Here is a 22,781-nt window from a genome sequence, read left to right as displayed (position 1 = left end):
AATCCGTAGTGTTTTACGGTGTTTTTAAGAGACACTATACACTATAGAAGCAGGTTAAATATATGGACGGGAAGGAATCTTTCATATTCAGGGGCATAATAGTCAAAAGTTTTCGGATTGTATAAACAATGAAATGGAAATCAAAACCTTCTGAAACTTGGTACAGCGTATAAATGTAAAAGTGTACGGTGTTCAAAAACGCTCGCGAGCAGTGCATTTTACTTTCATGAATATAAATCACATACAATGCTTTATGTTATGGTATACATAATGGACATTACTGACCTTTTTTTTTTTACTGAAATTTGAAGAAAAAGCTTGTCTTGGAGTTGATTTTTTTTTCTTTTTTCATACATGCTAGTTTACTAGAATTCTTGTATTTCTGAAAATATCATGAAACTTTATGTTCAATGCTAATTGAATGTAATTCATTGCAAGATTGCTTTGATCATTGAGTGAAAAAATTAACTTATGTGATTTGTTTGCTGTGAAGTCATCACGGTTCGAAGTGCTGATCAAGCATTAAACTTTCAAGAATTTCCCTGATTTCTGCTTTTTATTGAATACCTCATATGATTCTCAAAAGCACGATCAAATTAATGACAAAACTCCAAAGTATTTATTTTAAATAATAATCATAATTTTGCATTATTTTATTAACATTATATACATGTACAGTTTACATATAATCCAGAAACCATTAGAATTTGTGTAGTATACATGTAGTTCAGTATTTCCGAAAATTTGAAATGACGTTTAATCTTCCATAAAGAAGTTCCGTCTTAATCAGTTTGAATCAGTTTGACAGTATCTGTTTCCTTTCGCTGATTAGCTACATGTAATCAGATTCTGGTCAGCTGCAGTGCACTTTACTTCACTTAGGGCAGTTATGTTAGTTAAAGAGTTGTTGTAAAATGTGCTTTATAAATAAAATTAAATTTCAATACAATGTGTATCGGTAACGATCCTCTGATAAAAACTAATTTCCAAATTACTGTATCTCACTTCCATTCTCAATGACCGTTGTAGTGTAGGGCGGCGCCGCGGGAATTTCATCGATATCGAAAGCAAGTTTTTTTTTTCTTGCCTAGATGGTCGAGCGATCTAGCTCGCTGTTCTTGTACTGCTAGGACACAGATTCCGTAGGTCGAGAGTTCAACCCCGGGCTGGGGCGGAAGTGGGTATCCTTATAAAAGTGAATTTCTTGTTTGTGCTTTCTATATATATATATATATATATATATATATATATATATATATATACATATATATATATATATATATATATATATATATATATATATATATATATATATATAAAGAGTAAAAACAAAATTTAGATCATGTTCTGAATTTTGACATTTCTCTCAGGCGTAGTGTTGAATTTTTTGGATGGGAGTAAAAACTTAATCTAGATCATGTTGTTATTTTTGTAATTTAGTGTAATGTTTACGTTGCTTTGAACATAATAATTCCTGATTAAAGTTTAGAATTTATTGAAGTCCAAAAGTACAAAACAAAACTGCATTTTTACACAAAGGTTTTTAAGAGAGTGTCCTTACAGACAAACTCACGCACGTCTCATCCTTGACAACTCCACCCACTTTTCATAGATGAACCAATCAAACAATTTTTAAGACAGTGGTAAAATTAGGGGAAAGCTCAATGGCATTAATTTACAGAACAGGAAACAGTGTGAGTAAGCATAACAAATTCAAAGAAACATTGGTCTCAGATCTGACCATAAATCTGATAACAATTATAAGCGAATGGCATCGATACCGTGGGACGGGAGAGAGAGAGATGTCAAGATGAGAAATTACAAACACGTGCGGTAATGCTCTTTCTTAAGATCAAACAAAACAATTAAATTTCAATTACAGATTTTCAACAAGACAAAAAAAATATTTAAACAATGCCTAAATCATTATAAGTACATGAAGAAAATATCTAATGAGTTGTCTTTATCAATAAAATATACACATGTATACAACATTAGGCGTGCTGATATTTATTCTACGTTTTACGTCACCAATTAATAAACCTAAGGACTAATGGCTCTCTGCTCTAAATTTCACTATTATTTTTTAAACTTCCCAACATTGTTTTTCATTAAGAGCTATAGAATCAGCTTCAAATGGAAAACAGTATGAGGTATAAAGCGCTGCTTATTATTTTATTTATTTATTTTTTTTTTCAGAAATGATTTTTATATACATGTATGTCATCACGATATGAAGAAATTTTAACACGGAGAATAGAAAGGGTTACTATTTATTATCACAACATAAAATTAAAGAGAGAGATCGAGAGAGAGATCATGCTTATAAAAAATTAGAATATTTATACTTTAAAAAGTCAATATTTAGAGGATTTACATATCGCTATATGTAAACGATAAGATAATGTGCAATGCGATACGAGGAGCATTTGACATCATAGCTTTAGATCATAAGTTTAATTTTCTAGGTGCATTTGTACTTGTCCCAGTTCGTCCTCAGCAAAAAATGGCATTATATATATTGTACTGTACAACTCCACTCACAGAACATCTATACTACAACTGGTAATATACCCGGAACTCACAAAAAGTTCGAGTAACTACTTATTCGTATATATTTACAATTTAATTCATGGTCAATTGATAAAATGCCAGATAACAAAATATTTTCCTACCTGGATATACAATTCACGTGACGCTGTACCCATGATAATCACATTATGAGTATCTGATATATAGTTCAATTACTAATATCTTAATTACAACAAGGAATAAGTGATTTTAGTTACTTAACTTTAAAAATATGGAATTATTAAAACTGCTGTCCACTTTCGTAATTTTGGTATCGTCCCATGTTGCTGTAACTTTTGGACAATCCTGTACGTATCGTGATCAGTGTTCGTGTACTATGGATGACGGGAGCCTCATAGATTTGTCGTCTTTAGGCAATCAAGACCAAACCCCGGCGTAAGTATTTGTATATGTATCGCCCACACCCTTTATTCCACCTATGCATTCTTAAAATGATGAAGCGTGTGATACATATATATATATATATATGTAAGTAGAGATTAAACTTATATAGAGTGGGTACCGGTACGCCGGGTATGTGTGTGTAATAGTAACTAAATGGAAGAAAATTGAACGATCAGACCAGGTGTCGACTCCAACCCCGCACCCTTTGAACTTTCGACAGGTGTTCGGACGATCGAAACTGCTGACTACTAGTATTCATATTACATACACTATACATGCTATCTACCATCAGACAGCTAGTGTCGTAATTGTATGCGTACGACGATACATATATGAACATTGCGGTTGTCTGTCTGTCTGTTTGTCATTAGAAGTGCTAGTTCGCGCTATATCCTTGCAACCCTTATTTGGATGAAACCCTTAGTACAGTGTATGTTTCATGTTGGTAATATCCATATAAAAGAGATTGAAATTCTGAAAATTCCGTCACAACTTTGAACATGCACAAGACCAAACTGTTGTAGGCTATGTACAGTCCATGATGTAAATATGGTTCATTAACAATCGTAGAGGTCAAGAGCAGCTGTTACATGTATAATGAAATGTTGAATATGGGCCCAGATTGTTTTTAGGAACAACTGATTCAACATGTTGAGTTAACTTTTCTCTTAACTGAAAGATGCATCATGATCTTTGGAAAAGTACATGTTCATAAAGTTTCTAGAATTAAGAAAAACTCCGTGTAGATTCATAATAAATGCACATGACATAAGAGTTGAAAGAGGAAGATATGAATTGGTAAAAAATAATACTAGTCAGAAAATTCCTCGAGAAATTAAAAAAAAAAATATGATTTATGTAACAAATTGTAAAGAAAATATATTACATTTTCTTTACTGATTGTTCATTCCAAAGAAGAGAAACATTTGTTTTTAATGATATATCCAAGCTCAACAAGAACTTTTTCTATTTAACAAATAAGGATAAATATATTTGGTTGATAATTAACGAAGACAAACTAGTAATTATCACATTGAGTGAATATCTAGTAAAAACTTTCAGAAAAAGAGGTGATGTCATAAAAACATTTTCAAAAATGTTATAACCACGTGATTTTGTATGGTTTTTTGAATGTTTTTAAAACATTTTAGCACAATGTTTCAGCAAATGTTCTTGGAACATTTTATTAAAATGTTGCGAAATCTTTTTTAAAAAATGTTTTAATCACGTGATTTTGTATGTTTTTTTTAAAACGTTTTTAAAACATTTTAGCAAAATGTTTCAGCAAACATTTTAGCAAAATATTTCAGCAAATGTTATCAGAACATTTTCCTTAAATGCTACTAAAACATTTTCGAAAATGTTTTATTCACGTGATTCTGTATGGTTTTTAAAACTTTTTAAAAACATTTTACCCAAATGACATTTCTTTCCTGAAATGTCACTTTACGTTTTCATTAAATGATATCAACATCATTTTGACTTTAAAAGGTCTTTTCATACATTTCATATTAATTATAACTCCCAAAGAATTAATCACAACTGAATGAATTCACTTTTTACAAATTTTAATATGAAAAAAATTCCGGTACAAGTTCTGAGTTATTCTGTTTTAACCCAACAGGTATTTTTAAAGGGAAAAAATCCATTCTCTGAATTTAAAAACAACAGAATCACATAAATCCTTCCCACGAAAAAGAATAAACAGGTCTAGATCAGTGTTATCATTTACAATCCCGCAAAAAGCATGTATAGATCTACATCTACTTGGGTAGGTTCCACAGATCGAGCGGCGGATCTATTAAATATATACATGTAAATGTAATCGCACACATTGATAAAGTTCACAAGAATGCTGTCCTCGGAAAGAGTTGATCAAGAAGCTCTTTTCTGTAAAGCAGGAGACAACAGTGTTTAAGTCACCCGTCTACATCAGATCTTTAAATGATGAAAATATACATGAACATTTTTTAAATCTTAAAATCACATGAAATTTTCCCATTTACATTAATGAAAAGGAATTTGAGTTGCTGCATGTTCATAACTAAAACACAATAATATATTAAAGAGCAATGATATTTACGTACCAAAAAACTGCCTTTATCAGCTAGTGGCGGTTCTTTCAAATGTGGCAATTTGAATGAAATTCAAGTCTGTGTTGATGGAACTGTCATCTAACTGCGACATGATTTCATGTTTCAATATTAAGATATATTGAATTGTGATCAACATAAGACAAGGAGGTATATTTGTTGTTGCCTAAAGTATTCAATTAAAATGCATAGTAGCTTTGTTTTTGCTACACATAATATGCATACAAAAGTACAATGATGCACTGGTAACCATGGTAACAGAAAAGTCACTTCTAAAAATTATCTTTTGAAATCTCTGATGACATTATACTCACAAGGCAGGTGTTAATAATCCAGCGCTAATTCCTCTGGCTTATATGATGCAAAAATCTTGTTTGAAAATCAGCAACAAGAAAACGCGCACACCCTGTTTACCAGAATTCAAAGTTTGGCCTAGATAGGCTGCAATCCACTAAACACTCTCACGCGCTGCCCAGCAGGAGAATTGCATAACAAGGTTATCATGACACTGAAACTGACCAGTGAGGCCACTCCTAATCTGCTTCCTTGGCGTTTAGGAAATATGATGCAAACAAACGAGATCGTTAAAAATTAGGCTGTCTTAATCATTGTAAACAGTTTGCTTAATATTATTTTGTTTTCTTTTTTTAAATTAAGTATCTTTAGTTAATTCAGTGAACTTTGTATTGATAACATGTCTGACAACTCAATAAGAATTTTTGAAAAAAAAAAGAAAGAAAAATATAGGGATAATGTTTTCGGAACATTTTTAAAACAATTCTTCATTAAATCTCAATCCTCTCTGGATATTCTATATATTTTTTCAGAAACTTTCTCGGGAAAGATTGAAAATTTTTAAAACATTACAAAATATTGCATCAATGCTAAATAAAATGTTTTAGTCTTTAAAAGGATAAACGTTATAGTCAATGTTCTAAAAACATTTTTACAACATACTTTGAAAATAAACAATGCATTAATATTAACAATGATATAAATGTTTTAAAAACGTTTTGAAAATGTTTAGAACTATAGAATGTTGCATGAATTATAATGTTTCAGTTGTAGGAGGAGAAAACGTTTTATTCAATGTTTTAAAAACATTTTCACGACCAACACTGAAAACATTTAAACATTAAACTATAAGCAATATTAAGAATGTTTTAAAAACATTTTGACAACGTTCCTTCGAAATGTTTTAGAAACGTAACATTACCGTCTATGTTTCATATATATAGAATGTTTTATTTCATGTTTTAAAAACATTTTTATAACTTAATATGAAACTGTTTAATATATTCAAACAAGACATACCTTTGGAATCATTTTTAAAAAGTTTCAAAAACATTTTTTAAAAATGTTCCTTAAAGATTTTACTTTACCATTTTTGAAAACATTTTAAAAATGTTTTTAAAATGTTACAATGGGAAAGAAAAATGTTTTTAAAACATTTTAAAAATGTTTACTCTGAAATGTTTTGATAACTGCAATAAAATGTTTTGAAAATGTTTTGTGCTACCTGGGTGTATAGTTTATAGTTAATGTTACAGTCTTTTTAGAACTTTCTTTCTTTATAAACCGTCTTTGCTAGTATGCCCTCTGGGCCCAAAATTAGAAATAAACTTATCTTTATATCAAGAATATATTATAATCAAATGTCCTAACCTAAAAATAAGTACCGAATATATAAATTAATTGGAAATGGAGGAGATACCCAGTTTTCTTCGAACAAAAATAAATAAGTAGATAAATAATAAAAAGATAAATCTAAATGTACATGTATATTTGGAATACCCAGCAGCTGGGAATGGTGTAACCAGTATAGATTTAAGCCCGAGGTTCTGGTCACGGACTCTGTCTTTATAACAAAATTTATTTTACATAGAGTTATTGAAGAGACAATATAAATACATGTATGTTAATCACCGTGAAAATGCATGTACATCTAGCGATTTAGAATTCCTCTTCAACATTCTATTATTACGATATATTTGTCATGTTCTTAATTAGATTAATCTTTACGTGTGGGAGTAGTACAAAATTAAGAATATGACAATGTTCTAAATTTTATATATATTTGCTCCTACCGATTAAAGTACATGTAATAAAAAGAGAACGATATATATATATATATATATATATATATATATATATATATATATATATATATATATATATATATATATATATCAGACATGGTGTAACCCCTATCCCCATCCCTTCCTCTTTCTGTTCATAGGCGTCGGAACCGGGGAAGCCTTATCCCCCCCCCCCACTTCTTTTGCAAAGATAGACATAATATAGGCATTGAGCACTGGGGTGTAGGTTTAGCCCCCCCCCCCCACCCCCTTCAACAGGCACATTGCATTGTAATCAAAGGAAGGTCAGTGGTAGCGTTTGAAAAAAAAATGGTACTGAAAGAGGTTCGATCGCACCCCCCCCCCCCCCCCACGAAATAGGGTTTTCGGGTTTGGAAAATGTTTAATCCCCCCCCCCCCCTTTTTGTTTTTGCTTGTCAAGTCAGGTTTGATTTTTTTTTTCAATTTCCCCCCCCCCTCTTTCATTTTGCTTCCGATGCTTATGCTGTTTTTCTAACATTGCTTTGTTTTTCAGGTTCGCGGACAGTTTTGCCTCCGATGGCTATTTCTATTCATATAATCCATGCTACTCATTCATCGAAGGTTCCTGTATAAACGCTGCTGTAAGTCAACCTAAAATATACCCGATTTCCTTTCTCATTCTTATATAAACAGTATAAAAAGAACAAGTATAATTATCATATTATGTTCATCTTGAGATCTGCATGATGTAGTAATTGCTATAAATGATATACATATATGTGAAATTTTTCAAAGGCATGTCAAATAAGTGGGGACCAGTCTGCCCAGTATCAGCTCGGGGATGCCACCAGCACATCTTATAGTTTTGATGGAACCAATGTCCATTTTCTATATTCCTCCACAGATTCAACCGGACTCACAAGGTGCACTTCATACTGTTGCTACATACATTGTATATATTGACTGTCAGTACTGTACATTTATTTGACTGCGTTGAGGGCAACATGCGTTTTGTCGGACCTAAGAAGCAAACTCTTTGCCTGAGGCCGTTAGGCCGAAGGCAATCAGTTTGGTTCGAGGGGTCAGCAAAACGCATTTTGCCCTCGAAACCAGCCAATAAATGTTTTGTTATAACCTTTGTTACTTTTTTGACATATCTTGTGCAGGCTTCCATGCTGTAAATTTCGTTTACCCGCATTGCGCTTTAAACTGGTCAATTTCGTAAAGTTCTGTCGAACATCGGAGAGCTACAGTTATGCAGTAATCAGATACATAATGTAGTAGTAAAATGTAATTACTACAGAATTATAACTGATATGTCATCATAGAATTTTATCATCAGACCCGTAGCAACGTTCACTTTAAAATGGGGAGGGGGGGGGTGCTTCCTAGAAAAAAAAAGCTGACAAGCAAAAAGAAGGGGGGTGTTCCACTAACTTCTAGGTACATTTTTTCTTTCAAATACTAAAATACTAGAATTATCCTGTATTCATTGTACTGTATGACCACAACAAAAAGTGGGAGGAGGGGGCATCCAAATCAAAATTTACATAGTAAAACTTCACTGAGCAAAAGCCTATTCTCAGAAAAGTGCCCCCCCCCCTTCGCGTACAACGGGCCTGATCATTGAGATAGTAAATACTGCTACAAATCAGAAAAAAAATTATACCGTCCACATATACCTGTAGTGGTACCGATCGATACTAGGAAAACTAAACTTACAATTTATACAATCAGATGTTACAATAGTATAAGGCTAGTAGTAACTGGTATCGCCCGCAATAATCAATGTGTTTCTAGTAGTAATCACTTACATGTATATCTTTAAATAAAGTAAACAAAAATTACAAATTGTCTTAGACATTTTGGAAAAATCAACCCTCACTATGCTTTGTTTTAAAAACTTGATATGATTTTTTTTAACAGAAATGTGGACGTGACCTTGATATGTGACCAATCAGGACAACCCGCGTATTTCGCACCAGCAGGTGAAGTCGGCAGTTTAAACTATGTAAGTTTATATCTATATAACCATGACCAACTAATAAAGCGGTCATTTCTCAGTACATAAATTTTACATATATTACACTATATATGAACACTGTATGTACACTGTATATAAAAGTATAATCATGTCATGTGTCATGGGGAAAAAACGAGGGAAAGGCAGTGATCAGACGACCAGCTACATGTAGAATCTTGTCAATATCCACAGTAATATTTTACATTTCCTTTTGTATTTTTCATATCAAAGGAGATAAGCGAACAATTAAGGTGTGTAAAATGCCTATCGCTTCAAATGAATAAGTCATACTCAACTTGTGAATTTAGAATTGAGAGTAAAGTTCTTATTATTGAAAGGAATGGATTTATGACAAACAAAACTTTTCTGCGGAAAATTCTTTTGAAAAAAAAAAATCATTCTATGATTTTAAAAAAAGTGTGGTATTCTTGGGGTTCGAACCCAAGCAATAAAAATCCTGAGTATATTTTTTTTTTCTTCGAGACTAACCACTACGATATACAGCTCATAACAACTGATAGCAGTTAAATCATGTTTATGATATGACCCTTGATTATATGGACTTCAAATACTTCTCGGAAAGATGTCGAATGTTGTGTTATGAAAGTGCGTATAAAGATAAAGTGGTCTTTGCTCAATGTTTTTGTTACCTAACAATTGTATATTTTTGAGTATAAACTTTTTTAAAAAATGGAGCGAAGACCCACTCGCAAAGAAAAAATTGTGCTATAGTATGATGAAATGATACTATCTGACCACTTTGATGTTTGTGCTAGACAAATAATTTCAATCTTTATAAGATTGTTGCCAATTGTAGAAATATTACATGAACTATACGTTAATGTTCAATGAAATATCAAAGAAAATTTTGTCATAATTGAGATTTAATATTTGACTTCCTGATTTGTAGCACAATAGGCCATTTGCTCGCCTTGTTCGTCCATCTTCTTTTTTATGCAACCAGTCAAAATCAGTGAAGGGGTAAAATAATCTTCTGTAGGCCTACCTCTGAAACGTCCAATTTTATTGCATCCATGAACATTATGAACAAGAGCAAGGTTCACCAAGAACCATACCGTATTTGTCTCTGTAAGATTCTGAAAAAAAAAAGTTTTATATAATTGTTCAATTTTAACAGATATTGTTTTATGTATTCATGAATTAAGCTAATTAATGTGTGTGTGTGTGTGTGTGTGTGTGTGTGTGTGTGTGTGTTTTTTGGTTTGCTTTGCTTTGCTTTTCTATGTATTTTGACATCATGAATTGCGGCACTATTCCAAATTCATAAATCCTCCGAAATGATCAGAACATGTTTTCAGATATTTTGAATAAATTCCAACTTCAAATCTAAAAATGTATGACTAAATATTGATTGAACTGTTACTGTTAATTTTTTTTTTTTTTTTTTTTTTTTTTTTGATCAAAGGCTTGGCTCATATTAAAAAGCTTAATTGAATGTACTAAAAAAGACTTTTCTGTACAATCCAAGAACACTGCACATTTGCCATGACCTTTTTGCAATAGTTGGACTTTGAGAATGATTTTTTATATGATATAAAATCATGATGAAGCTCTTTATCTTAATATTTGTAATCGGACATAGAGTGACTATTGATTAATTAGTCTGTAAACAGGGTAATTTTCTTCATAAAGAGAACATGTAGATGATTTAAATGGTCCATTTTTGATGTGTTCTGTTCATTTAATCGACTTTTATTTTTGAGAGAAAATATAGATCTATTTCTTTTAAATCACCTCCAAATTGACCCTTAATTAAACAATTATAGCATAAAACTTCAGGAGTAATTTCCGGAGTAATACGCACCCGTTGTCTCTTGGTGCACGTCCTGAACGATCTGAAATGATTGCAGAATTTAATTTTAATTCACTGGTTTTATTTAAATTTAGTTTGATAGGGTAACTGTTATTGATTCTCATTCAAGATAGACACATTGTACTCAACGATGTGACTGTTTTCTTCACGGTCTGCATTATTTTTTCAAAATAAATTAATGTTCGTATAATATATAACGGAAAAATTCACTTTATAAGGATACTCACTTCCGCCCGAATCCGGGGTTGAAAAGCTGTACAGGACCAGCTCGCTAGATCGCTCGGCCATTCGGTCACTTTGGCAAGAAAGGCAAGAAAAAATGCTTTCGATGCCTATGGAATTCTGCGGCGCCGCCCTACACTACACGGCCATTGAGAATGGAAGTGAGATACACTAATTTGGACATTAGTATTTTCGAAACATCTTTTTCTTCCTTATCCCAAGGAACGGTAAATGATTGTACATACGTCCAAAAAATAGCGACCTCCAAACCGGATTGCTTGTTTTGTTTGTTTGCTTATTATTTAACGTACCTCGAGAGAGTTTTTTCACTCATATGGAGACGCCACCACTTGCCGGTGGAGAGCTACAAATTTTGACCTATACTCGGCACTCAGGGCCATTGAGCAGTGAGGGATCTTTTTCGTGCCAGCACCTACTGCGACACGGTACCTCGGTTTATACGGTCTCATTCGAAGGAGCAGTCTCCACGTCCCACAGTGGAATTCGAACCTGCGACGTAAGGATCAACTCCTTACTCCGCGACTCTTGAGTGAACGCTCTAACCAGTGCGCCACGCGGGCGACACCCATACCGGAGTGAAAAAAATCTCAGAAACCACAACCGTGCATTTTTTTTTACCTTTGGACCCTCAAGAAATTTCAATAACACAGAATATCAAGCAATTTGGAGGTAAAACATTAGGATTATCCTCTAATGACTCATCCTGAGAAAATGCATTTACACCACTTGACAAGAGTGATGAACCTAGCATGAAATACTTAAAGCGACAGTATGGCTGCAAAACGTGTGCTTTTTCATTCAAATTTACCCAATATGCCATTAAGAAACAAGCATTCTGAGAGTATTGCATTAGCAATACTAGTCCCCTACCGGCAAGTGTAATCTGGTTCCCGCTAAAAATTGAAAATGCCAAAATTCCGTCAAAAATCAATGAAGCGGGACGAAATGCAAACTTGATCTATAACTAATCAAGGTAAAGTCACATACCAAAGAACAGCTCAATATCTGAAAGCGTTTAGAAGAAAATTGCGGAAAACCCCTAAAAATTGAAAAGGTCGTAATTCCGTCAAAAATCAATGAAGCGGAACAAAATGCAAACTTGATCTGTAACTCATCAAGATACACTCACATACCAAAAATCAGCTCAATATCTGCAAGCGTTTAGGAAAAAAAGTGCGGAAAACCAAGTGGGACAGACTGACAGACAGACAGAGGGACAGACAGACAGACAGACAGACGGACAGACAGAGAGACAGACAGACGGACAGACAGACGGACGGACAGACTCAGAGGAAACCTATAGTCCCCTCCGGTTTCACCGGTAGGGGACTAATAAGATAATTATAAAGTTGATGTTAGCAGTTTGAGAAACATAAATATTCTCTCTTCAAACAAAATTAACGTAATTAGAATCTGCCGGAAAATCAAGGAGCGTACGAACTGGAGCAACCTTAGATCTGTTTTTTTTGTACCACGTGAATTCTAAAACGGCACGTGCCTGCACTGTAGTGTTTACAAATTATAATGAATATGAGGTGAAAGCAATTCTCAAAAGCAAATTATCATAACTTTCTGATAAAATAATATAAAATAATAATCGTAGAGATGTAAGTCTGCGTTCTGACGAATTTAACATAATTAAAAGTACAACTTTTAATGTTGACGTTTGGTGTATTGGGGTCCGAGAAAGGAAAAACCACCAAATCATACGTTATCGCGGCAAATGTCAAACAAAATATTTTTCTGCACAGTTAAAAAAAATAGCACTTAAAATGGCAACAATGTATTTTTATGTTGAGTTTACACTGATTTTTTATTTCAAAGAGATGGAAAAACAAGTATCAACAAACCTGTCGAATAGAACCTTCGTGAGCCCTGCGTGAGTGTCGCCGAGTTGCTGTTTCTTCCTCATCCAACAAGTATATTAATCCCCAAACTAAATTTTAGTCAGGAAAGTTGCCTTTTCAAGCTTTATTTTCAGTTTCTTTTGCTTTTTGGTCGACTTTGTCAATGTAGCGGGCTCTAAGGACTTCCTTCTCTTACCATGCTGTTTTGTTTATGAAAACTACGCATGCGTGCATAGCATGGAAGGTGGAAGCCCGAACACGTTGCGATGTATATATTTACGTCCCATAAATAATTATTAATTTTAATGAAATAATCAAAATAATTTCATTATGAAAGTTGTAATTTTCTGAAAGTTTATACATTTATGAGTTGCAAAAAAATTCCAAATCTTGTCGGAAAATTTTATCAAGTCAGTTTTTTTATGAGATGCGCCGTACTGTCACTTTAACTTCTCATCTGTCTTAACTTCTCTCTGTCATTCAACATAGGTGATCAAGTCTACTGGTTGAGGGACTTACGTCGACTGAATCTTACTTGACCCAAGATAACTGACAATCCTGAAATGATAAAAGACCTAGAAGTCCAATTTACAGGATTATCTCCTGACGGAATGACTCAAATTACACATTTTTTTTGTTCTGTAAAAATAAAAATGTTCTTCAAAATTTTGTAAAGTTTTACATCCTTACCACCCTTCTCCAAAATATGTACTGGAGCCTTATCATCTACAACGTGTACGTATACGCATCGATGTGATTTACTACCTGACCATATTAAAGGTATCAAAGGTTACATGTATCTACACTCAAGATCATCTCCAAATGACTTTTTTTGACCAAGAACCAAAGTTCCCCACTTATAACCTAATTAATCTGTTGCCAATCTGATCTATAAGTGCTTCTCACGTCTCCGAGAATCAAAACCCTAAAGATTTCTTAAATTCAACCTCCTCTCCTAATGCCTGTATCCCTCTTGAAATTATTTTCTGTAGTCCGTATTAACCCCCCTCCCCCTCTCTAATAAAGTCTGGAAGCAGGAACGACCAAAATAAAAGAATTGCATTTCTCTGCAAACAGTTGAAGTGTTTTATTTCTACACTATCTTCACTCAAAATAAAATCTCTCAACCTAGCGAACCTATTCTTCCCATTCTTCTTCTTCTCACTAACCTCTGAGAATCAATCAACAGACCTAGATACTGTAGAATTTAGGTCAGAATGAAAACACATTTCTCAACAACTAGAAAATATCCTCATCTCACCAACAACTGACACCAGTATAAATGCTGATAAGCGCTAAAAGCTTATGATACAAAGTATGTAAACAAAGATGTTCAATGCCATTCCAAAATCATACGATCATCTTTATACATATGGCAAGGTACACCCAACCGCCGACAATATCCTATAGCGAAATAGCCTAATTTCTGATACTCATATGCACTCAACTTATAGCCAAAGGGGATTCTATTTTGTTCAAAAACCAACCATCAAATTGAGAACCGAAGTAAGACGGGCTTCTCACTTACTCTTACATGATCATACCTAGACTTGTCATCCAGCGGCCACGATTCTAACCAATTAATCTAGAGACCTCCATTAAAGTGTCAAGCTGAAAAGGCGTATCCACAACCAATGAATTCAGAAACATCTCGTCATGAGCTTTGAACTCTCAACTGTAAGGGGAAGAGCAGAGTGAGGTGGGATGCATTCTCGCACCTTACCCTAAATCAAAATTGTTTCACTATTAAGTTTCTCAACAACAGTTGAAGAAATAAACACTCCAAATTTTGACAACCAGGAGAAATTGCAAAGTATGCTTGGAATGGGTGGATGGGGGCTGCCCAATCATAATTCTTTCCCTTAAAATCCTCCTAAACTTCCTAAAATTATATTCTATGTTACCTTCCTTTCACCACACTCTTGCTTCTTCATCCATCTTATTCCCTCTTATGTTGGAATTCCGATGGGCAATGGTTGTCTGGTTGTGTCCCTTCCTTGGCCGACCTGTTTTTGTATTCCTTAGAAGCAGAATTTGTTCAGGGACATCTGCGTGGGAGGTGCAGGGCGTTTGCTGTGGCTTTTGGCTCGGTATTCGGTTATATCGACGAGTTCTTGTGAATTGACAACGGTTGCTTCCGTTCATGTATCGACTTGATGTATCCCAATGAACATGAAGTGAGATCTGCCGCCTCTGTTGTGAATGTTTTACTGAATAAGTATGATGGGAGAAACTTGCAACTGGATTGTATGACGGACGGGATGACTTCAGTTTTTCCACCGTCAACTTTCCTTGTTTGTTTAGTAGTGTTTCGCTGTCATTTAGTAAATTATTGTCCATGTTTTATGCCCTGTTCACAACTTTGTATTGTTTGTGAATTTTTTTTAGATTGACCCCTGTTCGTTATCTTCACCATTTTTCTTTGTACAAGGACCTACATAAACCCAACTCAAGTAAATACACTATAGATTCACCCAAAATCATCAACCAGAAATGTTTTGCTTTCTATTGCATCTAGAAACAGATGAGGCAGTTTCCGTCAAAGACTGACCCTTAGGTACCCCAACATTATTTACATGTAAAATAGAAAAAAATGCATGATTCTTCTAACCAGGTTCAATGACTCATCCTGTCCAATGATAATAATCGTAGATTGGATCGTCTCTCCAGTTAACTTGTTGAATTCTTACTTCAACTCATCTATGGAATACCTTTCCTGAAAGTGATCCTTCTTTAAACAAGAAAATGTGTCCGTTTCAGCTTCGTCCGATTTTACCTCCATGATCACCGACAACAAGCTTTTCCACATTAGGGAAGGCTTCGGTTTTACCATCAAAATCAGCTACAAAACGAATAACTCAAATATAGTTAAATGTCTCCAAGGTTTAAAAGACAATAATTCTACGAATATTCATGATTCTACAAAATATTCTTAAAACTTAGCAACATGTGATGCATTTTCTCTCTTTGATGATATCTATTATTGACCGCTGGTTGGTTCTTCTCCAAAGATCAAGATTTGTTTTTTTTTTCTGGCCACCTTATTCACATAATCTGTCGTAGACATCTGTTAACAAACATTTGTTTTCACTCGGTTTTGTTTGTTTCCAGGTTTCTGATCCATGAAGAGAATTGGTTTCACAATTTTCTCGAACAGTCTTAATTTGGTCTCTAAACTGATGTTCTGGTTTGTCCACATTGGTCTTTTTGTAAAAAATTATGATCTTGATTTTCCTATTCCTGTTATATGTTCGTCAGTCACCCCCTTTCTGTTGACAACACTGTTTGCATCATCAACTGGTCTGTCTTCCAATAAACCAGTAATAGGGGTGCTTAGTTGCGTGTTGATTCGTAGGGTTGTTGATTTCTAGCCCCGTTGATTTTGTAACTGCTTGAGGAGATTGTTTTCTAGTGGATTTGTTGGAATTAATGAGATAACTTTCCCACATCATCTGCAAAGTCCAGCTTTGTTAGGGTCCACTGGATGCCACGTGGAGGTGTCATTGATGTGTGGATGATCTAGTCAATAACTGAGCAGAAGATAATAGATGACAAGAGACATAACTGAAAAACACCGGTATGTACATCAAATGGTGCTGACAGTGCTAGATTATGAATGACTGGACACTTTGTGTAATACAGCCCCTGTTTAAGCCTTACAATTTGTGATGGAATGCCATAGTTTCTTTATATTCTCCAAATGGTTGTGTGGTTTATTGTGTCAAAAGCTTTCCTAAAGTCAATAAAATTTATGTAGAGGAGACTGCCATTCTAATGATTGTTCAATGATGAAACGTAGGGTTGCTATTTGTTCTATACAAGAACGTCCGCATCAAAAACCTGTTTGTTCTTCTCGCGTACAACTATCAATGGCAACTTTAATTCTTTCTAGCAAAAAGTGTATAAGGACGTTACTGGGTAGAGAGAGCAGTCGGATTCCTCTCCAGAATTAACAGTTGTTCTTTTCTCTTTTCTTGGGCAGCTTGACAATATAAACTTATTTCATGACTACGAGGGAACCAGTCAAACTGTTATCCCTACATGTAGGTAATGGGGAAGACCTGGGAAACTGTTGCCCGAGGCCAAAGACAAAGGGCAACAGTTTCCCAGGTCTTCCCCATTATCGAGGGACAACAGTTTGACTGTTTCCCAAGTTCTCACGAAATAAGTGTTTTATTATCTAATCTACTACATAATTTCTTAAAGTAATGATATAGACACAATAATCGATGATTTTAAAATACATGTACATTGACAATAGTTTGTAGTATTTCTTGAAACCAATCTAAACAACATGAATATTAGTCAAATTCTCACACCAAATAATGTAAAATCAGAAAAAAAATGAATGGGATAATATTATCATACACTAATAAATTGATGTACTAGTATACATATACTGTTTTATTAGTAAACAACTTCATGATTAGTTGAAGGTTTGAATATTACACGTTGAGTCGGACATTTAAGGCAAAAATCAATACAGAGTGAAAGGGGCCTACATTTTTTTCCCAAATTACGCTCAGAAAACGTATTCTTAACCCCTTCTTTGGATTGAAAATTAATTGAATATATATTTATATGGTACTGAAATTTCTTTTCAAAAGATAATTTCAAATTGAATGCCATGAAAATGCTTCATTTTCTACATAATTCAATACTATAGCTGTAAAGTACGGGAAATTAATTATGACGTCATAATGGATCAGTTCAGTCATGCAACAGTTCATTTCATTCTGTGACCGGGTAACTGTTTGTTTCACGACATGCAAAAACATTAAAATGAATGAAGAAACGGTTCAAAATTCCTAGTTACAAATTATAGTGGGTTTGGTATTAACAAGACCTATTCTCCAGTCTTCTGGTATTTCTTCCAGCTTTTCTCAGTAGGTCTTTCAAAATGCATGCTGTTGTTTCTGGAGATATTTTAAGGACTTCTTATTGAATCGAATATGGTCCTGCAGCTTCGTTATTTTTTTATGTTTTTCGCTGCTTTTAAGATCTCACCTCTTGTCGCGGGGTGATATTAATGTCTAAGTCTTCTCCTTGAAGATCGTCCGGAGGTTGTTAAAGTGTTCTTTCCAGCACCTCAAGTTGCTGATCGAGTTCTTTTAATTGTCTGTCCATCTTTGTCACGATTTAGTTTGTCCATGTTCGCTTTCTTTTCTATTAGTTTACCTGCGATGTTTTACACTGTCTTTGTGTCATTTCTTGCCATGGCTTCCTCTTCTTGTCAGGCTAGCTGGTCAATAAATTTTCTCCCATCCGTTTTTGCTTTGTTTTTTTAACATTGCATATTCCTGTTATAGTCTTTGTGTCTGTGCTCTAGTTTTCACTTGGCCAAGTTTCTCTTAATCTTTCTCATGTGTTTAATTGCTGATATGGTTTTTGTGGACAAGCAAATTTTATAATCTTTCTTAAGGTGACTTAGTTCTTCCTCACAGGTTTTTACATATGTGTTTTTAAAAACTTTTCCTTATCTATTCAACACTGCGCTGTCATCAATAGAGCTTGGAAACGATTATGTAGATGTAGTGTACAAACTCTTTGTTGTTAGAATCTTTGATTTTCTCGATATGAAATAAGGGTTGTGGATGTTCAGCTTTATTTCTTTGATCGGACTATTTTCTTTGTTCGGACTTAAAGTTTGGCAACCAGTAAGTCGTGGTCAGAGCCAATATCTGCCCTTCTGTATGTCTTTGTATCTATAACAGTGTCCTCCATTTTCTTGCTATAGTGTTGTGATCAATCTGATTATTTGCCTTTCCATCAGAAGATGTCCAAATTGTTTTGTGGATAGTTTGCTGCGGAAAGATGGTTCCACTTATTACCTTGAAATTTTGTAGGCAAAAATCAGCGAATACTTTATCATAATTTTATTCAGGGGCAGGTCTGAAAGACTTGTAGGCCAAAACTCAGTGTTTTAAAGAGAAAATGCTGTTTAAGATTAATTTTCAAATTGCAAATAATCAGTTTTAGGTTAAAAAATAACTAATAAAAAATCTGATCATATTGAGATACATGTATGACATCTCTGGAAAATTGTTCTTTCATATTATAATTATAGGTCAATTCTTTTGTTATACTGAGGCAGTTCGTTGTCTAGATAATTTGGGGCCGAAGACTGACTCCGAGAATCAATAACATCAAGAGATCAAAGTTCGAGTCATCGAAAGTCAACTGTATTTTCCGTAACAATTTTTTCTGTGATCATGTATTTACATGTAACAGTACGTTTGCACTCAGATGGCACTTTAAGAAGTTAATGTCAAATATATATATATTTACTGCAAACCTACTCTCTTCTGCAGCTACCTTCTTTAGCGGTATTGTCACTCGAACATGTCCGCAAAGTTTTTTCACGATCTCTACTCCCTCTACCTAAGTTGTTTAAGCTTTAAAGATATGATCATAAAATACTTGTTCATGGTTTTAAGTTTTCCTTCCTGCCTGATCTTCATACATTCGCAAAGGTCATTCGCAAGCGAAGAAAAAGTTCACAATGTACTGTTTAAATCATCAGACACGTTTCTCAATGATATACATGTATATACTCGTATTTCCCAATAATTTGTTATTGAAGTATTGGTACATTAACAAGTTCCCGTGTGACAAAACGTTGAGATTTATAGCCAGGCATTTTTACAAGACTGCAGAAGATTATATTTTTATATAATCCTAAATTGGGTCTGACTTGAATTGCTGATATCACATTGTTTTGTAGATATTTCTGTTGTGACATTTGAAACCAATTTAGAAATCGCAAGACAATAATATATATAAAAATAATGAAGGAGATTCTTTTGATAAAAGCTGGAGACCTTTGAAAGACTTATTTTCAACCCCCCCCCTCTCTCTCTCTCAATATTTCAAAAAAAAAAAAAAAAAAAAAAAAAACATTGAAAATGCAATAAATTATTTTTTTTTAAAAAAGGTCCTCCGTCTTCTACGGAAGACCTTCTTGTTATTCTTAGGTTTCTTTTTCACTTTTTTTATTGTTTTTTTTTACCGATTTTGTACACACGATTTCCTAAAAACGTCCCACTTCATTTCTCTTCGATCAACTGCACTTCCCGTCAACCCCGAAGTAGAAGCAAGTTATTGCTTCTTTTTACATCTATCTCCTCGCAATTGATTGAATAAATTCGTTGAACTGTGTTCTTTTTTACATTCTAATTTGCGGTTTGGTCTTTCATTTTCTTCTCCGAATGGGACGGAAGACCTGCTTGTTGCTCCAGCAACTAGCTTTGCTGTTACAGTAGTTATAAATATTTTTGGTATATTACGAAGAGATATACTGAAAATGATATTCGAAGATTGTGTTGTCAGACCTTAAATCGATACTTTGTTTTATTTGACAGGCATTTTCATTAACTACTAAATGCGCTTGCCCGAATGGATGTGGTGGGGGACCTCCTCCTAGCCCGACAGGCCCAACGCCTAACCCTAAACCAAATAATTCAGGACCAGACGATGAATCAGGCATCAGCATAGGGACTATTTTATGTATAGCGTAAGCATTTTCTTTAATAGATATATTCCCATTCTTGAAGGTGTTCATATTTCTCTCTCTACATTTTCAAGTATCTAAAGTGTCGCGGATGAAATATATATATGCTTTACATCATCATATCCTCTTTTATCTGACAGAACAAGCCTGCTTTATTTTAATTGTTTACTTGCTGGGACAAGGGAGGGGCAATAGGTCCTTAGAAGATCTAGATGTATTTGAAACATACATAGGCTTCTTTTAAGTCAGAATGTTTTTTTTTTTTATTATTATTTTTTTCAAAATCAGCTATTTTTTTTGGTAGAGTTTTGGCCTTGGTGGTAGTATATTTAGTAGCAGGTACCGTCTTTACAATGGGTGTTCGCAAAAGTCGAGGAAAAGAGGCCATTCCCAACGTTACCTTCTGGTCATCGCTTCCGGGACTAATCAAGGTTCTCTCTCTCTCTCTCCTCCACTTCTCTCTGTCTCTCTCTGTTTTATTTTATTTAAGAGAAGTAGTTATTACTGTGACTAATTCTTGCATAAATTTTATATTTCTTAAAACTATTGATTCATCTTTGCAATTGGAGTTGGATGTCCAGTCATGGTAAAGCTAAATACATGTACTTATATATGTTTTTTTTTTTATTTGTTAGGATGGATTCAAGTTTACATTCCAGAAAATACGCCCAGGATATTCCAGTGTTAAGTGAATAGCTCAGGACACAATAGTATACAAATGTTCCAGACGATTGACTTCTTTATTAAATGTGTTTACATCAATGAAAGAAATTTTACATTTTTCAAAGAATTTAAGATTAAATGTTTTTTTCTTCATTTATTGTTTATACCCTTCATGGACGTAAAAAAAAATACATGTAATACGAAATTGTGACCTCATTATTACTTGTCAATGAAATTAGACGAGATGAAAATGCTCTTACGGTATAATAAAATAGGAAATTCAAAATATCCAAAATAACCGAGCGTAGTGCAAAATAAGGAAATGTGACATTAAAAAATAAATTAAAAAAACAAATGAAAAAAATTAACTGTGAATAACCTGTCATTACACTAAAAATTGACTCAAAGACTTGGTCTTTCTTTAACTTTAAACAATGTTTTATTTGAAATTATAAACAATAAAAATTATCCAACATCACCACACGTATCTTGGCCATCGATATCGCAAATACATGCCACATGGGTATGTTATACTGAGTTGAAAATCCTAATCACTTTTTCTTACTGTATTTTAACATAAATATCTCAAATCCTCGGATGCCTCGAATATCTATCTATCTGTCTGTCTGTCTGTCTGTCTGTCTATCTATCTATCTATTGTTTTTTGTTTCGTACATCCCAATCAAGTTCTAGGTAACGAGGTTTGATTGTACATACAATGTTCTCCGTTTAACCAATATTAATAAACCAGATTCAAGACACTGAAATTTTAACTTAATTTTTCTTTTAATATTTAAATCACAGATAATTCTACAATATTATCCATCTTTAAATACATCATATACATAAATGTATAAGTTGAGACTCGGTCCTGAAATAGCAGCTGGAAACTTTAAAAGATTTGAACTCACTCTCCAGAAAGACCAGTGTCTCTACTGGCACTCGTAATGCAGTAATTGTGCATTTTCAGAACAAAGAAGTTTTTTTGTGCAAAAGATAGACTAGAAACATGATCTATCTGATATTAAACAATGGCTTATTTTTCACCCTATATATATCCACTGGAGGAAAAAAAACCGTAAAACATCTAATAATTGTGTTTTGTTTGCAAGCAATTTTTTTTATAGAACGACGTGTAATTCTTACATTGTCTCCGCTGGGTATTTCTCCATTCAAGTTGCAATCTCGTTTGCTTTTTACGCCATATTACACCGCAATTTCCGTTTGTAACCATGTAATCTCTTTTGCAACCAAGTTCTTGTTAAAAAAGCAGAATAAGGAAATGGTTTGGGATCGACATTCTCGGAAATGAAATACAAACAGGAGTGGGTTAACGATACTGTTTCCGATGTACCCGATAGATCGGCACTGTTCTATATTTTCAATCGCTTTTCCTTTAAGGAAGAGAATTAGAAGATTTAAAAATACATGCGGTGCAGAGCAGACGATGAACAAAATAACAACAATAGTTAGTTTGATTGATTATTGGAATAACTCTTTCTGTCGTTTTTCGCTGGCTTCCATTGCTGTAT

At 33.8% G+C, this 22,781-nt stretch overlaps 1 protein-coding gene across 1 annotated transcript; it reads left to right on the top strand.

The window, feature by feature from the left end:
- The first annotated feature begins 2,802 nt into the window (after positions 1-2,802).
- LOC133193620 (cation-dependent mannose-6-phosphate receptor-like) lies at positions 2,803-21,310 on the top strand. Its single transcript, XM_061329577.1, has 7 exons — positions 2,803-2,967; positions 7,683-7,770; positions 7,925-8,052; positions 9,056-9,140; positions 20,438-20,589; positions 20,891-21,017; positions 21,222-21,310. The coding sequence occupies exons 1-7, from the start codon at positions 2,804-2,806 to the stop codon at positions 21,276-21,278; spliced, it is 801 nt and encodes a 266-aa protein (XP_061185561.1). The 5' UTR covers position 2,803; the 3' UTR covers positions 21,279-21,310.
- Positions 21,311-22,781: the final 1,471 nt, after the last annotated feature.

The sequence above is a fragment of the Saccostrea echinata genome, unplaced genomic scaffold, assembly GCF_033153115.1.
Source record: "Saccostrea echinata isolate AGI-Se365-2 ecotype Australia unplaced genomic scaffold, CSIRO_AGI_Sech_v1 ptg000028l, whole genome shotgun sequence".
Classification (NCBI taxonomy): domain Eukaryota; kingdom Metazoa; phylum Mollusca; class Bivalvia; order Ostreida; family Ostreidae; genus Saccostrea; species Saccostrea echinata.
Note: the sequence above shows the minus strand (reverse complement) of the source record. Positions and strands in the feature narration are given on the sequence as shown.